This window comes from Clavelina lepadiformis, chromosome 4, assembly GCF_947623445.1.
Source record: "Clavelina lepadiformis chromosome 4, kaClaLepa1.1, whole genome shotgun sequence".
In the NCBI taxonomy this organism is placed as follows: domain Eukaryota; kingdom Metazoa; phylum Chordata; class Ascidiacea; order Aplousobranchia; family Clavelinidae; genus Clavelina; species Clavelina lepadiformis.
Genome location: NC_135243.1, coordinates 16010404 through 16029508, shown reverse-complemented (window position 1 = coordinate 16029508; position 19105 = coordinate 16010404). Strand labels below are relative to the sequence as shown.

Genomic DNA, 19105 nt, shown 5'->3' with positions numbered 1-19105 from the left:
CAAACGGATGTTGTAATTACCAAAATTATCCAACACGCCAAGGTATCTCTTGCGACACCTACTTTTTGAGGCAAAGAGCCGTCGCGAAAATTATGACCTATGCCTAATTATATACGGTAAATTAATGGGCTTGCGGACGCACAAAAACCTTACGTGGACTCGGGGTTGAGACACACTGTTCTAGAGTAATGTCAGCCACTGAGAAATGTTATGTTCAGATCGAGAAGGAGGCCCTAGCGTCCACATGGGCCAGTGAAAGATTTCGTGACTATCTTATCGGCATACCATTCACGCTTAAGACGGATCACAAACCACTCCTTCGTCTTCCGGGAAGCAAAACGTGGATGGACTGTCTCCAAGGATTCAAAGGTTTCGTATGCGTTTGATGTGATATGATTATGACCTTATTCAATTCGCAGGAAAGATTCTGATGGTACCTGACACATTGTCCCGAAGACCTCTTCTCGAAACTACGGCAGAAGACCACGACCTTCACAAGAAATTGACTTGCATGTTGATGCTGTGATCAAGTCCTCACCATCGTCAGCCAAATTACTGGAGCAAATTCGGAAAGCAATTTAATCCGATGGTATAGCTCAGCAAGCAATCAAGTTTCGCAAAACCGAAGGGCCGTCAAAGGTTTGCTATAAATTGGTTCCGCTTAAACGTATTTCGAGTGAGCTGTCTATCGAGCAAAGATTGCTATTATGAGGCAACCGCCTTTACATTCCGCCAGTTTTACGGAACGAGATACTCTCAAAGATTCACCAAGGCATTGTTAAATGCCCTTGCAAGATCCACTGTATGGTGGCCTGGAATAAATGAAGAAGTGGAAGCTTTGGTAACAAACTGCCTTGTTTGCACAAAACACTGTTGTTCCCATACAGAACCGATGATTAGCTTGGACCTTTCTAAATATCCTTGGCAAAAAGTTGCAAGTGATATACTTCAATTCGAAAAACCGTAAATACCTGTAGTAATAAATTACTTTTACAGACCTATCAAATTAACCTTACTGGGCAGAACACCACCTCCGAAAACGTGATCAATCATCTGAAATCTATCTTCTTCCGTCAAGGGATACCAGAGGAGCTGTTCTCCGACAATGGGCCACAGTATTTGTAGTTCAAGTGTCGTGAGTTTGCAAAAACGTATGAATTCCGTCATTCTACCAATAGTCCTCACTACCCCCAGAGCATTCGAGAGCCTCAACTGGGCGATCAAACAATGAAAAGCCTTCTAATGAAATCGACAGATCCATACCTGGCACTGCTGTCATACCGATCAACTCCACAGCAGTGTGGATGGAGTCCTGAACATTGAGGACCACTGCACCTGTTTCACCATCCACACTTATTCCATACTGGATATATCTCAATGAGTTTGTTCTCATAGATCACTTCATCAAGGATCAACAAAAAAGACAATTTGACAAGCATCACTGTGCGCGTAATTTACCATTTCTGTCACTGGGAGCATATGTATGGGTCACAGTTGAGAATGATATCGTTTCTAGGTCTCGTAAGTGTCATGTTCTAATGTGCCACTTTCCTATAATGTAGAAAGCGATAACTCTTCTGTGCGACGTAATCGTAAACATTTGCAGCCAATACTGTTATTTTCCAATAACAATATAACTGATGACGAAGTGTATCGCACTCGATCAGGTCGCAAAATCATTGTTCCTGATCGTTTAAATTTATAAAGTGGTGTGCTGACGTATTTTCCTCCATTATTTTGTTTTATTACTTGAAAAGGGGGATATAGTAAATTATATGTCTATGGAGTTGTGTGTATGATTTCTATGAGGATGCGCTTCAACTATATAAATATATACATATGATACACATGTTTGTAGGGCAAAAAGCCCTTGAGCACTAATAAAGCTTGTTGTGTGCAATCCTTGTGCGCGGCGCGACAAACACTACAATTAACACAGTTGGAGAAAGGAATTTCTTGCCATGTTAGATATATTTTAATTGTTCAAAATTATCCAGGCTACCTGTAGAAATTGAGATAAGTTAAACAAATTTCAGGCTGATTTTCGTAGTTTTGTGGCATATATACACTGCGTTTTTCCCACCTTCTCTCAAAAAATCATTAATCAAAAAGTGTTAGAAGCTGTATAGTGTCAAGTCGCACCTTTCCTGGTAATCCAAAGGTGTCTCAATTCGCCGCCATTACAAACTATTTACGGTTAATCACTGACTGATTAGTGATTACATCACATTTACATGTATAAGAATAGACAGATGTTCACGGCACATTTGTACCAAACTTTGAAAATCATACTTCAGAAAAAAAAAAATGCTGAAGTTTAGAATTACAAATATACACATAAAATAATATAATCTACAGAAAATGGAAACCGTTAAAAATTAAACCAAATGATTTGTAGCAAATTTACCCGGGCCTTTATAAAATTCTGAGTAGTCAGTTTCATCATATGATACCATTTCAGTATCATTGGCAATTGTTTCTTCCCAGTTGTAATCTTGAATTTCCCTGCTTTTTGCGTACTGACTAAAAACGCATGCCATCAACAGCAAACAAGCAATTTGACGAAGGAAGTTCAAATTTTGCATCATTTTACCATATATTCACACATGAACATTCTAAATAAAATCTAAACAAAAATAACTGTTGTACTTTTGACAGTGAAAAAGCTACCATAGAATGAATGGAATACAGGTTCTTTGACTAAATAATAAAATAATAATAAAACTTCAGAAAAGCAGACTAAAGTACTCAGGTTTGACAGTGTTAATATTCGTGTTCTCATAAATCATGTATACATGTGTAACATTGTGGACCGCCAATACAGTCAGTATATAGGCCATGTTCCACACTGCAGAGTATGACAGGTAGGGTTGGGATTTCAGGACCAAATTTAAAAAATCCTAGGTTCGGGAATTTTAACTTAACAATCCTGGCAGTTTTCGTGATTTACAAAATGGGAAAAAGTATCAAGATAAATGATATAGTCAGTTGGGGCAAAAAAAAAAATAGGGGTACTTGGGGTAAAAAAGGACAGCCCCCCCAACTCCCCCTAAGAATGATTTTTTTGAAAAAGCTTTGCATGGTTAGAAACATCATTTATTTGCATAGTTTTTTAACATACAATACAGGTCTAGAGGTAAGTACTCTTCAGGAACTATGCAAATCACTAAATTGACCCAAAAACGGTCCAAAAAAACTTTTTTTGCTCTTTACTAAACTTTTTGTGGATCGAAAACGATGGTTAAAAATCACAATCTTTTTATGTGTATCTACATGATATTTTAGTATGATTGTACTCCAGTACTTCAATTTTGATTGCTGTTAACCTTTCATTCTATTTTATGTTGTCTTTTTTTACCCCAAAACTACACAATGTGTTGGGGCAAAAAAAGACAGTTGTTTTTATTTTCCCTGTGCTTGTTTTTTTTTACCCCATCTTTAATAACTTTCATTTTAGAACGATTTTGGTTGCTATAAGGAATTAAACTACCACTTTAATGCTTTACTTGCATTGTCTCAGTTTCCTGATCTCTAGTAAATACATTAATCCTAATGTACTGATGATTCATTTGAAATTAAGTTAAGTTAAGCGAGTGAAGTTAAGCGTTAAGTTTTACTCTCCAATCATTTTGTGTTGTTCTTTGTAGTTAATTGATTTATGTACCATTCCACTTTGTTGAACTCCTGCCAAATAGCTATTCAAAAGCTTAACCTTCTTGTAAGCATTTACCAGTTTCAGAAGTCTTTGTTCAGTAGTAGTTTAACCAGTCCTGGTAGCATTGTGTTTCTCCAAAAGATGAAGAAGGCAATCCAATTTTGGAAAAGACCAGTCCACAGGAAACTGAATGGTCAAGTAATGTGGAAGAAATGCCATCCACCTCATCAATCCGCAACATTTAAGCTGTTTCCACACCGTCGACGAGCACCACAGTACAATCACGGATCAGAACAACAAAGGACATCATCAATGAGTTGCAACTTCACGCTCCCGAAGGGATGAAGTATGAAATACGGCTTGTGTCAAAAGATGAATCGGTTTCGATAGAAAGTGTTAAAATCAACGGGACGACAAACAAATGACAAGAAGAAAAAAAGAAAAAAGAGTGAAGATGAATGGAAGCATTTTAACAAATGAAGAATTTAACGAGCAAGTTGAAAACTTTGAAGCAAATGGAACAATTGCAAAAAAGAGAAAAGCTGGGAGAAGGAAAAGGAATGCAGACGAAGATGAAGAAATAAATTTACTGGACTTGGAGGAGGAGGAAGAAATAGAAAGAAGGATGGAGCGGGAAATTCAAAGACAAATGGATGAAGACATGAGGAGAGTAGATACAGAGGATGAGATGGTAGAAGAGTCTGACGATGAATCTGAAGAAATGAATGACAAAACAAGAGAAGACACAGTTGTTAGAATGGAAGATGTAGAGGAAGAGAGAAGAGATGTAACTGAAGAAAGTGTAAACGAACAGAAGAAAGAAAAGAGAAAATTTAAATTGGAAATAAACAAAAAGCAAGTTGGAAAGTACTTTGCAGTGTTTTGGGAGAAGCCAAAAACATATTATTGGGGAAAACTTCTGAAGGTCTTCAGAGACGAGGTTGATGGAAAAATTGAGCAAGCTGAATTTAAGTTTTGGGACAAGAAATCAACTTCAGAAGATGCAGTGTATTGGGACTGGCAAACAAAGGAAGACATAGATATAGTCACCGTTTAAAATTGTTTTTGGGGTCCTTCAACCGCAGTGTTAACTTCTGTCGGACGTGCAAAATCATATTTTGGTTTTGCCGAAGAAGAGGAAGTGAAAGAAAAATTTGTGTTCCTCAGCAAATATGGACTTCATAATGCATAAACTTTTTTGTTTGTTTGAACAAGATGTTACAGTTTCATCCTCATCTGTATATATTGCTATTTCTTCTGCTTTGTGTTGCTTTTAATAAACAAAATTTGCTGTCGAAATTGATTGTTTTTTTTTACCCCGAGCATGGTTTTTATTGCCCCAAACACTGGGGAAAAAAGAGCAACACAAAATATTCGATAAAAATAAAAAGAATAAACATAATGCTCCAATTTTTTGGATACATCAATGGAATATTAATATTGATCAATAGAGGGTAAAACTTGACTTTTTGGCCCATTTTTTAGCGAGAAAATCAAAAGTTTGTCAATTTTGCATTTTTTTGCCCCACTTGACTATATTTATTTAATTATTTGAATAAAATTAATGAATTGAAATTTCCTACCCTATCCACCTAACTTGCTAACTTTCACCCAGCAGTCGCATAATTATCAACATGAACAATGAAAAATTGTATCAATAAGTTTCTGTTTGACTGTGTATTGATCCATGAAGTTTTAAGTTTTATATGATGTCAATTTATTCAGTTCGGTAGCCGAGTGATTCAAGCACTAGCCTCGCAGTACATGCAACTCAGGTGCCGTTTTCGATACCCAGTGGAGCCATACCGTTGTAATGCCGTTAGCCGGGGGGGACAAGAAAAAAAATGTCTTCCTGTAGATTCGGCTTATATAAACACTTTGTGTAACATATCACTACACATCATGCATGAAATATGGTACTTCTCTATTCGCACTGCATACTCTTACCGTATAGGCTGTAAAATAGTGTTGCAGTTTCGCACAATTAGAGTTTATGGCAAATTGGAACTGGATTAACGTTCAAACTGTAATTTTCTTCCTGCGAAACACTTGTGATTATTCAGCCAATGCCAAAGAACGATATAACGTCAGAATGTAACAATTCAACATAACATTATGATATGACAAAACGGTAGAAAAACACCTTTTGAAAGGTGACGCAGTATGGCGGTCAGTACACTACTGTTAAAATTTTGGAAAATTGCTTTCAGAATATGCGAAATATTTTAGCAAAAAGGTGACCCCGCATTCAGCCAAAATGACGACGATATTCTTGAATCATCGTTGCTTCCTACAGTGGGTAAAGTTAAGTTTTTCGAACGAACAGACAAGATACTTGCGCTTGAAACATGCATGAACAAGGCTGGTGAACGCAGTGCTCGTGAACACAGAAATATTTGCGCAGAAATAATTTTTTTCTTCCACCAACAGTTTGTTTAAAATGTTCATCCCCATGTTTTCAAGAAATTAAAAAATAACCATGCAAGCGTCAAGGTCACTTTAATTATTATTATTTACCTTTACTCAATATTTCATAAACGCAATCTGTGATGTAAATGCCGTTTTAAGCACTATTGTGCACCATCAATAACATGGACACAAATGAGCAACCACAAATAACAACGCTGTGATAACCTATTTAACTGATTTTTTGGATACAGACGTGATCAATTAACGGCATATCAATTTTGTCTGACATTTTATGCGATTATCCGATATATGCATTTGCACAGTCTGCTCTAGAAATAAAGTTTACCGTGAACAGACGGTTTTGTACTCTACAAAACTAAACTCTAACAAAACCACACAAACTTCACTACCAGATAAACCGATATGATCCATACATTCTTGCGTACAAACCTTTAAAAAAAAAACTACCAGGCACAAAAAATCATTGACTGATGACATAACTGAAATGCCTTTATGCCAACATTTAACTAATGTAATTTAACATCGTAGCATTGCTAAACTACTAGCGTTTCAGTTTGACATATTTTGAATACTGATGAAGGTTATTGCAACTACAACATTTGATTTGACTAGCGTCCTTTACAAAAAAAATTAGGATGAAATGTTATGGCTTATCAATGATGATTACGAGTCGAATTGACGTGAGGCAGACGCGTGAACTCGCTTTCCTTTAGTGTAATTTTTGAAACGAAAGTAAAACACGTCAGCAAATTGAGATAAACTCACTTAAAGACACCATGTAGAAAGGAGTCGTAATAATACCGCGAATGAACAGTAAATGCACTCAAAAAATCAAAATTATGCTTTGTTTCAACTGCTTTAATGCAAAAATGGTAATTCCTTGTAATTAGCTAGCAATAACATAACTGTCTCCCCAAGCGTCAAATCCTGGCTCTGCCGCTGCATACCAGGCCTTTTTTCAACTTGCTTTCTATGTAAAAATGGTTTTGACTACCTTTTTTCAAGGGTGGTAATGTAAGGCCGTTTTCAGACTATCGTGCAAAACTTAACATAACCCATTAGAAAATATCAACTGCGTTACCATTGGCTTGCCGTTTACTGAAGTAGTGCTTTCCAAATGCGGCAGCCAGTAAAATCGACACTGCCTAGTACAATGCATGGCAGTTGCATGCCGGAGATTCATCAACTTGCAAGCTAAATTTCTTGATCTTACCAAGTATAATTTATTGATTTATTATTAAACAACAACTGGTTGGTTGAGCACAATTTGTACACCTAATAATTAAACAAAGAATTGAGGCTACAGTGCAACCCACCAAAATTTGAACTTTTGCACGCACGATTTCTCGTTGAAAACTGGTGTACTTTCCAGTCAGGTTATGCCGACAGCAGCATATATATAGAATTGGTGTCTCTAAAAGTGACACCAGCTTTTGTCCCTAATTATACTGCAAAATTAGCGTTTAAAACCTCTAAAATATAGGTAATACTAATACTCGGATTTTGCTTCCGATCTCAGCGAAAACTGCCAAAAACGCTGCAGTCCGGGCTACTCTGACCAGAATAATTCATTTAAGTAGTCAAACAGCTCTGACTGCACTACAGCTGTATCACCCCGCTGTCTGCGATTCTTGCATTCACGTAATTCATTCATTCATTCTCTGCAATTCACGTAACACCTTATTGTACTTCACAATACACAATATGTCATTTTACACTGTTTTTATCAGTTTTGATTTTGCTTCAGGTATAGCCTAGTAAAGCTAAGGACAGATGAAGCGGCCTAGCCAGAGATCACAGAATGGCAATAAGAGTGAAGCTAGCTGCTGTGCATAGGGAATGTCGTTTTTATAGTGTAGTTTTGCATGCTTTTGCTATGGAGTGGACAGTTGTTTTTTGTCTTCCGGAAACCATCAAGTAGGTTATGATTGTGGCAACTTAGGGCTGTTAGATACGAGGTAGTACCCGTTAAATAGCTATGTTAAAGGCTATTATAGCCTATGTGAAAAATTAAAATCAATAGCCTACAGCCCTACTGTATCTCGACAAGCATTAAGTTTTAACCAAAAACAATTTATGAAGTTTTTAATCTAAATGCAGTACCCCAAAAAAACGCAAGAAAAAAGTTTTATATTGTGTTGTTTTTTTCCTACAGTCGTCAGTTCGCGAGAGTGGCCAATTTTTTTCCCTTGAAGCTGACTACTTCTTAGTGTAGTACCGTACAAATTGCAACAAATTGTCAGGTACGGTAAGTTATAGACTATCCTTAGGCTTAACCATGTCTAATACATCACAAACAGTAGGAATTACTAGGCTAGGCCTACCCTAAACAACCAAACGTCCTCGACAATCGAGATGGGCCGAGCTAAACTTATAAACCACAAAACGAGGCTAACACTCGTAAACAACATGGAATCTGAAGTCACGTGGTACGTCATGCTTGCGTAATTCGCAAATGGCATACCATCGGGTAGAAGTTCTTTATGGGCGTCAAGTTGCAGCAGCAGTTACGATCATGCGCCACCGACTTGTGCGCCAGCTGAGCGATACGTCGTAAAATATGGCGTGTGGAACTTAATTGATTTGTACAAAGTTAGGCTAAATTATTTTTAATGCGACACAGTAACGTAGCCTGCGTAGTATAGTACTATAGTACGTATTTTGCTTATTTGTGTGCCATAGTTTGTTTACTTTTCGCAAGGGCCGAATTTAGGGAAAGCCTGTAGCGGCCATAAAGTAAAGCTTAGTTTGCCGCTTGCTGTCGCCCTTAGGCTGTTCCCAGCAGTTCGTAAAGTCATGAACTTTTCTTGTTGCAGTTTCGCTTGGCTTTCTTTCCACTGTTTCCGGTTTCGATTGCGAATCCAGTAAAGTGTTGGGCTTACAAGGTTATGACTGAATTAATACATGAGCGAAGGTAGGCCTAACATACTATTGTAACAGCAGCCTTTTGAAGTCAGGTGTTAGATTAACTTCATTGCATAGAACAATGTAACAACCTTTCGCCATAGGCGCACCATTTTTTGTCCAGTTACATGGTGTCACAACTCACAAATGAGGAAAAATAAACTGTTGTATAAAGCAAATATATTCATCAAATGTAAAGTTTTGCCTAAATTAACCTTTAATTTTCCCAATATTTAAATTGCATTGCGTCTCTATTTTGTTTTAATAGTTTTAAACTGCAGTGGAAAATGTTATTTTTATTAAACTGAAACTCATTGAAAGCCGCCTGCATACGTCGGTGACTCAGTGTCCAACCCAAAGTTGGGCGAAGCTTTTCTAGTCGGGCTCTTTTTCGAGCTAAGTTTGTGAAGACTGTCAAGCCGGCATGCAAACATTTATTACAATCTTATGGAATGAAAGAATTGTTCTCGTTTCATCTTAGAAAACCGTTTGTTTTACAAAGTAAACAAATAGACCCAGTAGACATGTCGTTCCTTTTATCACAGTGGGTAATCAATTGGAGCATTTCGTTACCGCTATTATAGTCTTAGTCTGTGAACTATAGGCCTACTTCACATTTTTCACTCATTTGGAAAATACAACTTCTGGACCTATAGGCTTCACATATGTGCTCTAGGATAAAGCACAGTACAGTATTTCAAGAGAAAATGCTTCAGTCAATTCCCAGCATCCGTTAGAAATTTCTCGACAAATGTTTGATATTTACTAAAATTTAGACAAGTTGTCATTACGCTGTACTTCCTTTAACAACAAAAAGTTTAATGTGGCCACATAAAATGTTCAATTAGGCGGCATACGGCCAGCGCATTGAACATTTTATAGTAGCGCCATTGTAGGCCAATACAATTTTAATTCCATGGTAATTAAACACTCGTTTAGCGGTGCCATTTATACAGTAAATATACATACATTTAAAGTTTTTTCATGCATGTATAACAATGTACCTCATCGTACAGTGACACGTTTGCACTCAAGCGGTCCAGAGGGAAATTTCCCGGACTCGGGCTGGGCTAATCTGTCCCTGTATACGCGCTCTGATAGATCAAAAGTATTCGCAGTTTTTCAGGGCAGGAGCCATTCGCTGGTTAACGCTAATTAGCTGTATTTAGAATAAGAGGATGCATATAGCTTGATGCTTTAAAAGGTCACGTAATTTAAAACATTACACCAAGAAAAAAAGTTTCATTCTCTGCTGGCAAACCTCTGAGGTACGGTATTAGGCACTTAACAGTCACAACGAATGAAGGGTGTGATATTTATTTTATTTTAGACTATGTAAATTCAAAAATTTCCAGGTCTCTTGACGTCTGAACTAGATATAGCTCGACATGTTTATGTAGTCAATTCGAGTACTACATTCCGAGTTAACTGTTTAACAAAATTAGGTGTGTCTGAGACAGACAAACGGTCCTTTTTAAATACCTCGGAGACATAGCGTTTACAGCAAAAAACTTTGAAAAATCAGTTTTAAAAACGACTTGTCCGAGGGTAAATAGTATGACACTACTAAGACTTGCAATAAAATACGGACATCGTAATCTAACTAAAGCAATCACTCTGACGTTTACGTCACAGACTCACAATAGCTCCCATTGTCAGAGATAACCTTGAGTGAAAATGAAATTGAAACGAATGAGTAGCTCGAAAAATCTGAAACGCTTTTATGTTTAAAATGGCAATTAAAACTAAATAACGACGAAGTTTCTGTTAACGATCTGGTACAATACAGTGACCAATCATGCAAGTATAACAGATTACAGTATGTCATGTTTGCTCGTGCTCTGGGAAATGCACAACAATAACGATCAAACATTCCATTACAGCACCCAGCTGTCAATATCGATATAGTCCTGTTGTCTTTTGGATTGGTACCTCATTAACTTTACCATGTAAGTTATCAAGCCGACATCATGTACACCCTATCTCTATCCTATCCTGACCTTTGATCAAAGAGTCATTTTGTTGTACAGTTCCAATTTTAATAAATATCTAATTCACAAAATACCGTAATGTCAAAAATGTTTATCGACTGAAGGAATCCTCATTATTTGGCCACCATTCCATTAACTTTGGTTGTTCCAACGGCCTGGTGACTGTTCTCCACCAAAATGGTGGGTAACCATCTTTTTCTTTTGCTGCTGGAAGGGCATCCGTCAAAGATATACCCTGTAATTAAAAATGGTACAAAAAATGTCAACAACATTTTATTATCTTGATACGAAAGCCTTACTCTAATCCACGTCTAAAACTCCAAGTCTTTAACATCATATAAAGTTACAGCTTAATTCATATACAGGACATAAACCTTGTTACATTTTAGTTAAGAAACTTACTACAAAATGCTCTTTATATGTTAAAATCAGAAAGGTCGAAGAAAATAGTTTAGAATTTTAGAACTGCAAAACTAAGTTGTAACCCAGTCATCAAACTGGAGTCGCAAGTCAAGTCACCTTTTGCTACTCCATTCAAATCATTTGGCAAACAAGACTCGAGTCAAGTCTTTTACTTAATTTTCTACAAAAACACTCAAATCTTGGCAAAAAGTAACTTGAGTCGCAATGACTTAGCTGCAAAAACGTTATGTGTAACAACAGTTTTTTATTGCTGGATTGTTGTAACTTGCAGGTATTAACATTGCTAGTGTTAAACTAAAAACTAAAATTATTTTTGCACCAGGAAGCATAACAAAGTTAAGTACATAAGTCACTAAACAACATCACGCAGCAAACAAATACATATGTATCAACAACAGAAGATGCTCTTATGGTGCTTGAAGTTATTTTAACGATTCAAGGTTTTACAGACCCTTGAGGGTGAGCCTCGTCAGGGGAGATGTATTATAATGAATTGAATGATGATTGAATGAATTCAAGCACCAGAAGAGCATCCTTCGTTGGTGAAATTACACCTGGCGACAGACATAGTATTACATTATCTATGTTCTTTTTGTCCCATTCTTGTAACCATTGCATTTCCTCAGACCATGTCTTACGTCGAATCCCTTGCCATTTTTCCCGCTTTGCAAAATAGTCAGGAAACATTGCTTTCTCATGAGGTTCCCAATGGTCTAAAGCTCTTTCTGGCACCTGTGGTTATTGCACATAATGTCAGGATACAAAGAAAAGACATCCTGTTCTGTTGACACCTTTACAAAATCAGTACAGCACAAATTGCCCATAGCAGTGTGGTGATGCCTAACATCAACACAGTATTCTGGGGTTAGGTAATATACCATATCTTGGCAAACAACAATATATTTGACATAAAGCCAGATTTAATAAATATTGACACAAAAGAAATTCATATTTTTGAAGTCTGATAGTTAATCACTAACATTGTCAAAAACAGTTGATGATTATCAAAATTAATTACCTAAAAATCTAAAAACCTATTAGCCTACAAAAAGCAAATAGTTGAACAGTATTTGTTAAAAATAATAGCTTTATTGACGGGATGATGTTACAACATCAATTCTTGCACTGGCTAGAGGCTTTGCATGTTACATACTTGTACTTAAAACCTACTCATTCATGTAATTTCAATACAAAGCCAATGCGCAGAACACAATGAAGTAACAAACACTCCAAATGCACAATGATGTAAAACTTGCAGGCTGTAAAATATTATAAATGAATTAATACGAATACCTGGTATGTAGCATGTCTCTGGAAAGTCACCCCACCCTCTTCATTAGGCAACAATACTGGATCTGGATGTTGATTTACCCAGAATTCTTCTTCCCCAAGGCGAAGAAGTTGAGTAGCACGTTTAAAATCAGGTTCATCTTTGTGGAGGTCAAACCTTGCTCGTAGTAAGGTACGCTCATATGCAAAAACATGCCTAGTTGCAAAAAATAAATTAATAATTGGATAGCCATATATTGGAAACCATAAAAACTGCAAATCAATGAAGTATGGTAATAAATATATTTTTATTTCCAGCAAATCATCTATGTTCTGCTTTGGTAGGGATTTTGTATTTAGGATTTTTACAACAAAGCAAATGCCAATATGTAGAAACTACAAAAAGCAAAAGCCACTAAATGTGACCACTCGTATCGAAAGTGGGGGTGCGGAGGTGTGCCACAGCCTTAACTTCAAGAGTGTAAAATGATGTACCCTTTCCCACAACAGAATGCCAAATAATAAAACAAACAGGGTAGGATGTCTTTCTATATCTTCTTTTAAGGAAATTGAGGCACATGTCACAAAGCTCACATTTATTTAATTACATTTATTTACAATTTATATTTATTCAAACATTTAGGTAACTTATAACACGTGTCTTGTTCGTATGCATGTCGTTTTACGACAAATGTTTTGTGTTTAAACAATGCATCAGCGGGAATGAAGTAAATCTAGTAATAAATTTGGTTGTCTGTACAGCAACTAAGCTATCTGTTTTCATTATCACAGCTTTTTATCACAAGATCAGTTATGTCTTGAACATTGTTTAATAGACGAATGGGTTAATCGTAAATTTAATTGCGAAAATGTACATGTTTTATCGTGATTAGCGTTCATACCTTCTGTGAAAACAATAACAAATGTGCTATGATCATGGCGCTAATTTAGTTCCACACAGAACGCTTTCTGCGTGTAAATCGTGTTTTGTTGTCTTTGCTTTTCTCTTTTCGAGCTCATTTTTCTCTTTTAACTCATTGGCGAGAGTGTGAGGAATTTAAGTTCAAACATTACCAAAAATAGTCTTGGCGCACGTGATTTGCACACTTATTATTAAGTTTTTTTTTCAAACCAACGGAATTTAGTATTTTCTCAATGGTTGGGAATTAAATTAAAGTTAATGCATGCAGTCGATGCTTAATACAGTAACTGGGGTTTTATAATGGAGAATGAATAAGAAAATTCCATCCCAAGCAATTGGATGTATTAACTGTGGTCTGTGGGTATATTACCAGATTCTACTGTAAAGTCTAAACCTATAAACAATCTCTATATAAAGTTTCATAATATATACAATCTTCATTATACGCCAAAATATGCTATTCATGTTCTAAAGCAGTGGTTCTCAACCGGGGTACCATTTACGTTTCGCAAGGGTGCAGCAAGTTATTGGGCATTAATCACTAGTCCAGGAAAACGGTTGCCAAAATTATTTTTATTTAATGCAGAAACTTTTTGGTTTGACTGTGGGTGCCGCCAAATCTTTTGGTTGTTTGCAGGGTGCCATAAGCCAAAAAAGGTTGAGAAACACTGTTTTAGAGTATAAATGTACTGACACAAATTATATATACTTCATGAATATCATATATTTGTGAATATCAATTTTGACTTAAAATATTCAATGGCAATGCATAAGATGTTAAAATGTCCAAATTTTAAGTAAACAACAATTTATGATAAAAGATAAATATACAAAGAATTTGAAAGATATGTGCAATTTGCCAGTGAACAGTCTTTTGGGCATCCTTGCTTGAAGCAGGGGTCTCAAACATGTGACCCACAAGAATATTTTGTGTGGCAGAAGAGTTACTTTGGCATTTTCAAATATTGAAAAAATAACCCTTTAAGCCTAATATTAAGGTCCTTGATCAGTGGTTCTTAAACTAGGGGGCGCGCCCCCCTTGGGGGGCGTGTAACATTCACAAGGGGGGCGCGAGAGATGACAAACTGTCTAATATATGAGCTATGTCTAAACATGCTTTTTTGACTTTCGCTATAGGTTCATTTTTACTAAAATTTTAAAGTGTGTCACGATGGCAATTGTATTTTTGAGATTTGGATTCTGAAATACGTCAATTGTTACGTCATAATCTTTGGTGTTTCTCCGCATTGAAGCGTATTGTTTTCGTTTACTCATTCAAGCACTCCTAGCTCGACTAACTACTGTTCTCTTGTGTTCTCTTTTCGCGGTGACCTGTTTTTTCTCACAGCGGGGGGCGGCGTAACAAGAAAAACTTTCACAAATGTATCACTTGTAGAAATACTAAATTTACACTAAATGCATTTTCTTTAGTTTTACAATTTTGATGTATACAGGAAGCCTGATGTTTTTGCTACTAGCCTGTAAATATCCGATCAGTTTACGACGTATAATTTTCGAGTCATTAACGATTGAAAATTTGTGAGCAGTGTCGGCCACACATAATAAAAATAGTAATGTCAATATTATCAAGTAAAACTTAATTTTAGTATTGATTTAATAACCAGGTATTTTAGTAATTAAACTAATTGTATTGACACAAAATGAGTGGAAAAAAGAGAAAGTATGACCAAAATTATCTGAAGTATGGCTTTATAGATACCACAGTGAACCGAAAAGTCGTACCTCAATGCGTGATACGCTTAGAAAAGCTAAGCAACGATGTTTTGAGACCAAGTCGTTTGCAGCGTCATCTTCATGAATATAAAGACAAAACCTAGGAACAAACTTGACTGTGAAGCCGACCTTAGATGTGCATTATCTTCTACAAAGCATCGAATTAAACGTTAGGTTTACCAAAAACAACTACATCCTTCATATTAATGAAAGTTAATTGAAAATAAATTGTTGTTTTGTTTAATGCTTTTTTATTTTGCAATGAGGTGGGGCGCGAAATTTTTAGGTACCGTCAAGGGGGGCGTGTGCCAAAAAGTTTAAGAACCCCTGTCCTTGATGATACAAGACGCTGCCAGCAAAGTAGCCAGACAAAAAATGACGAAGCGAATAAAACAAATTATGTAGATATAGAATTGTATTAAAGACTTATAAAGCAACGTTCTTATTGTGTTATAGTTTTAACTTCTATGTGTACTCATGTTAAATTAAACGTAGTGACTGTTTAACCAAATGTAGGTCATGCAGCCTGTTGTCAAAGAGAGGTGATTAGGTTAGCTGTTAGCAGAATGGGTATGCAAAAAGTTGATTGTAGCTATTTAAAGTTTTATTGGAGGTAGGTAGGAGGTGTAAGTTACTATGGTTTTATAATAGTTACGTTAGGCTAACAAGAAACTGTGAAAAATAGCTTCCAACGCACAATATTTTTCCGATGAAGTAATGGCTGCTTTAACTAAAAGTGTTCAGTTGGCCTTCAGAGCAATTCGAGACCCCTGTTTTAACGGACGAAGATAGGGCAAATACAAGAACAAATGAGCTAGAATGCAAATGCAAAGAAGTCAAAAGTTAACATACCTGCCTTCTTCAAAGCAAAAAGCTTCCAAGTGTCGCAAAGCCCTTTTATAAAGAGAAAGAACTTTCCTTTTGTGGGACACGAATTTATAAAGCTTACCAGCAGGGACAACTGAAGTCATAATGATGTTTGCTGGTTATTTACCTATACACAATAAAAAGTATTTCAATAAATCATTCTTAATTTAGATCTGCTTGGACACTACGGTAACAAATAACTATACAAGATGTGAAAAAATAGTAATAGGACTGAATCAGCCACACTCTTCATTCAGTGCCAATCGGCAGACTGCTTTGTTCAATGTGCTGTGGAATGTTTTACCACTATGTGCTATATTATACATAACTTTAAGCAGTGTGGTCTAGCTGTGGGCCAATACAAATGTTTTGCGGCTGCTCTCAATATTGACTTAATATTGTGTTTATGATAATTAATTAAAGCTCAGATTTTTGAAAGTCGTTCCTCGAGCCGGAAATCTTTTAGAAGTGAAATTTGTATTCACTGCATCAAGACCAGTCTTACCTCGCCCTCTCCTCAATAGTGCAATGTGAATGTTTGTGATGAAATAGTTAAATTCTGTAACTTTTTCTGATGCTACTTGTTGGGCTAATTGTCAATGAGATGAGAAAGTTTACAATGAAATTTAACATCGCATTAGTAATTTTACTGCAACTGATTAACGTTGTATTAGTAGTGAATTAATCTTCGAGATGAAAACAAGTAGGAAAAATATTTTATGATTAAGAACGCTAGCAAGCTGTTGCATCTTGTTTGCAAGCAAACAGTTTCAGCAACAAAGGAATACAATATCATGCAACATTATGAGATACTTCACGAAAACCAATACTGTACCAAAAATATACTGGGAAGTCACGGACTTAAGTTGCCAACAGCTTTAAAAGTAAATGCAGGAAACAAAAGATAGTTCCAAGTGATTTTTGGCACGCATTAAAATCGCAGTGCAAATTTCTAATTACACAAAAAGTAGTTGTTGTTATTTAAAACTTTTATTATTACTAAGTGTAGGTAGGTACCATCTTTCACCCAAGTGTAACTTATTGCAAGTTGATGCACAAGCAAACTAGTAATTGGAAAGTTTCCAAAAAAATGAGCCTAATTGGGACGTTTGACCCAACAAATAGGCCTCCTCTGAACAGAAAACTGCCAAAATAGACGACTTCAATTCTGTTTTTTTAAATCTGTGCTGGAATTTTATGCGTTCACCAAAATTTTGACATAAAGCATAGATATGAAGTCCACTCAAAAATAGGCATACTTTGCAGTGGCTAGTAGTTTCAGTAATGAACATACTGTAAAAACACATTGCGAACATGCTAAATTACATTGGTCACATCGACTATAGTCTATACACCAGGGGTGGGCAACATACGGCCCCCGGGCCGGACCCGGCCCACGACGGGATTTTGAGCGGCCCGCAGACAGTTCAGTTCAGTTTTGACTTCAGCAGCTATTGAAGTACAATATTTGTTAATAAATTTATTAAATACTGTTTTCGGTCTCTATGCTTAAAACTTAAAGTTTACATTAAATACGATTTATTCCTTGCATAGGTGGATAAATACACGATTAATATATCGATTCAGGAATCACGCCCGCCAAGTAGTTTATTTTCTCATATCAGGCCCGCCGACCAAAAAAGTTGCCCGCCCCTGCTATACACTCTTTATTTATTTTAATTTATCAGTTTAACACCATAAGTTTGGTACGTAAAAATACAATTGCGGCGAAATCCTTAGAGCATTGGTAAAAGAGTTTATGACAAAAAATGATATTCAGGTTGTGGACTGGTGTTAGCACTGATTCATAGTTTATGCTTCATAAGAGGTAGGAATTACAAATTGTTACAAAAAGAACCGCGGATTCAATAGTTTTGAGGGGAATTTCAGAGTAAATCTCCGAAATTGCACGGATTGCGGGTAAAATATCACAATTGTGATTTCACCCGCGATTCTCCTCGATAGATACTATCACCTTAAACTAAGTGGTACCATCAAGTGGTTCGAATGGTAGCACTTAGTTTGAGCGGTTCAAAAGGTATTACTTTGTTCAGATGGTTTAAAAGGTTTCACTTCACTTGGTTTGAGTGGTTCAGGTTATGCTCAAATGATTTGATGATGCTCAAATGACTTTGATCCTATAGGCAGGAAAGCTTGATGAAACTTTTTCCACAATTTAAACGAAGAGACCTTTTTGTGTTGTACCGTATTGTTTAATTTTCTCCATTAGTTGTGCCGAGCGAAATTTTGGATGCTAGCCGTTGTAGTTGTAGAACAATAATTTACACAGGCTAATTTTGTTCAGCATGTCAAGCAAAGCTTAAAATATTCAACTAGAAGTTAATATAAACCGAACAAGAGATTGAGTCAATCTCCATATGGATAGGCATACCATATTTTTCTGATTTAAAACTGGGACGCTTCAGAACAGTGAGCCTTATCACTTATCAGATAATGTTTTTTTGCAGAAGGAAATGCAAAAAACTATCGGTACGAAATAAGTTCTTTTAATAACTCAATTGCAAAAAGAACACTTCGTCCTACTAGCCTACTATTACTGAACTAGCGAATGCGCAAACAATTAACCCTATACTGGACCAATTACCCGATAGAATGGCGTAACAATTACTTTCACATTTAACACAACGAAACAAGAACACGCATCACTTTTCAGCAAGTTGGCCAATCACAGCATGTTAATATTCTTGTAGTGTAGGGCAAAGCTGGCTGACAAAATGCCAAAGCAGGACTTTTTGGTTGACTGACTGGGACTCCGGGACAAAGCCTTAAAAACCGGGACTGTCCCGGCTAAAACGGAACGTATGTTAAGCCTACCATATGGATCGAAATCGGAGAAAAATATCAAGCGTAGAAAAAAATTTAAATCTTGATCTGAAAGTAAGTTATTGC

General features: G+C 36.4%; 2 protein-coding genes and 1 long non-coding RNA gene across 3 annotated transcripts in view; 1 reads left to right on the top strand and 2 right to left on the bottom strand.

Moving 5' to 3' along the window:
• Positions 1 to 2622, bottom strand: part of LOC143451919 (insulin-like growth factor 1 receptor) — a 28671-nt gene extending 26049 nt beyond the window's left edge. Inside the window, exon 1 of the mRNA XM_076952698.1 lies at positions 2408 to 2622. Within this exon, the coding sequence (XP_076808813.1) occupies positions 2408 to 2588 (181 nt within the window). The 5' untranslated portion in view covers positions 2589 to 2622. The remainder of the gene's footprint in view (positions 1 to 2407) is intronic.
• Positions 2623 to 7890: 5268 nt separating this feature from the next.
• Positions 7891 to 9510, top strand: LOC143452626 (uncharacterized). The gene is made up of 4 exons (XR_013115073.1): positions 7891 to 8002; positions 8241 to 8328; positions 8902 to 8999; positions 9258 to 9510. It is a non-coding gene; the product is annotated as an uncharacterized LOC143452626 (long non-coding RNA).
• Positions 9511 to 11006: 1496 nt separating this feature from the next.
• Positions 11007 to 16341, bottom strand: LOC143452107 (NADH dehydrogenase [ubiquinone] 1 beta subcomplex subunit 9-like). Its single transcript, XM_076952953.1, has 4 exons — positions 16181 to 16341; positions 12697 to 12889; positions 11980 to 12135; positions 11007 to 11215 (listed from the first exon to the last, which is right to left on the bottom strand). Exons 1-4 carry the CDS (start codon positions 16297 to 16299, stop codon positions 11072 to 11074), a joined length of 612 nt encoding a protein of 203 aa, XP_076809068.1. The 5' UTR covers positions 16300 to 16341; the 3' UTR covers positions 11007 to 11071.
• Between the last annotated feature and the right edge of the window lie 2764 nt (positions 16342 to 19105).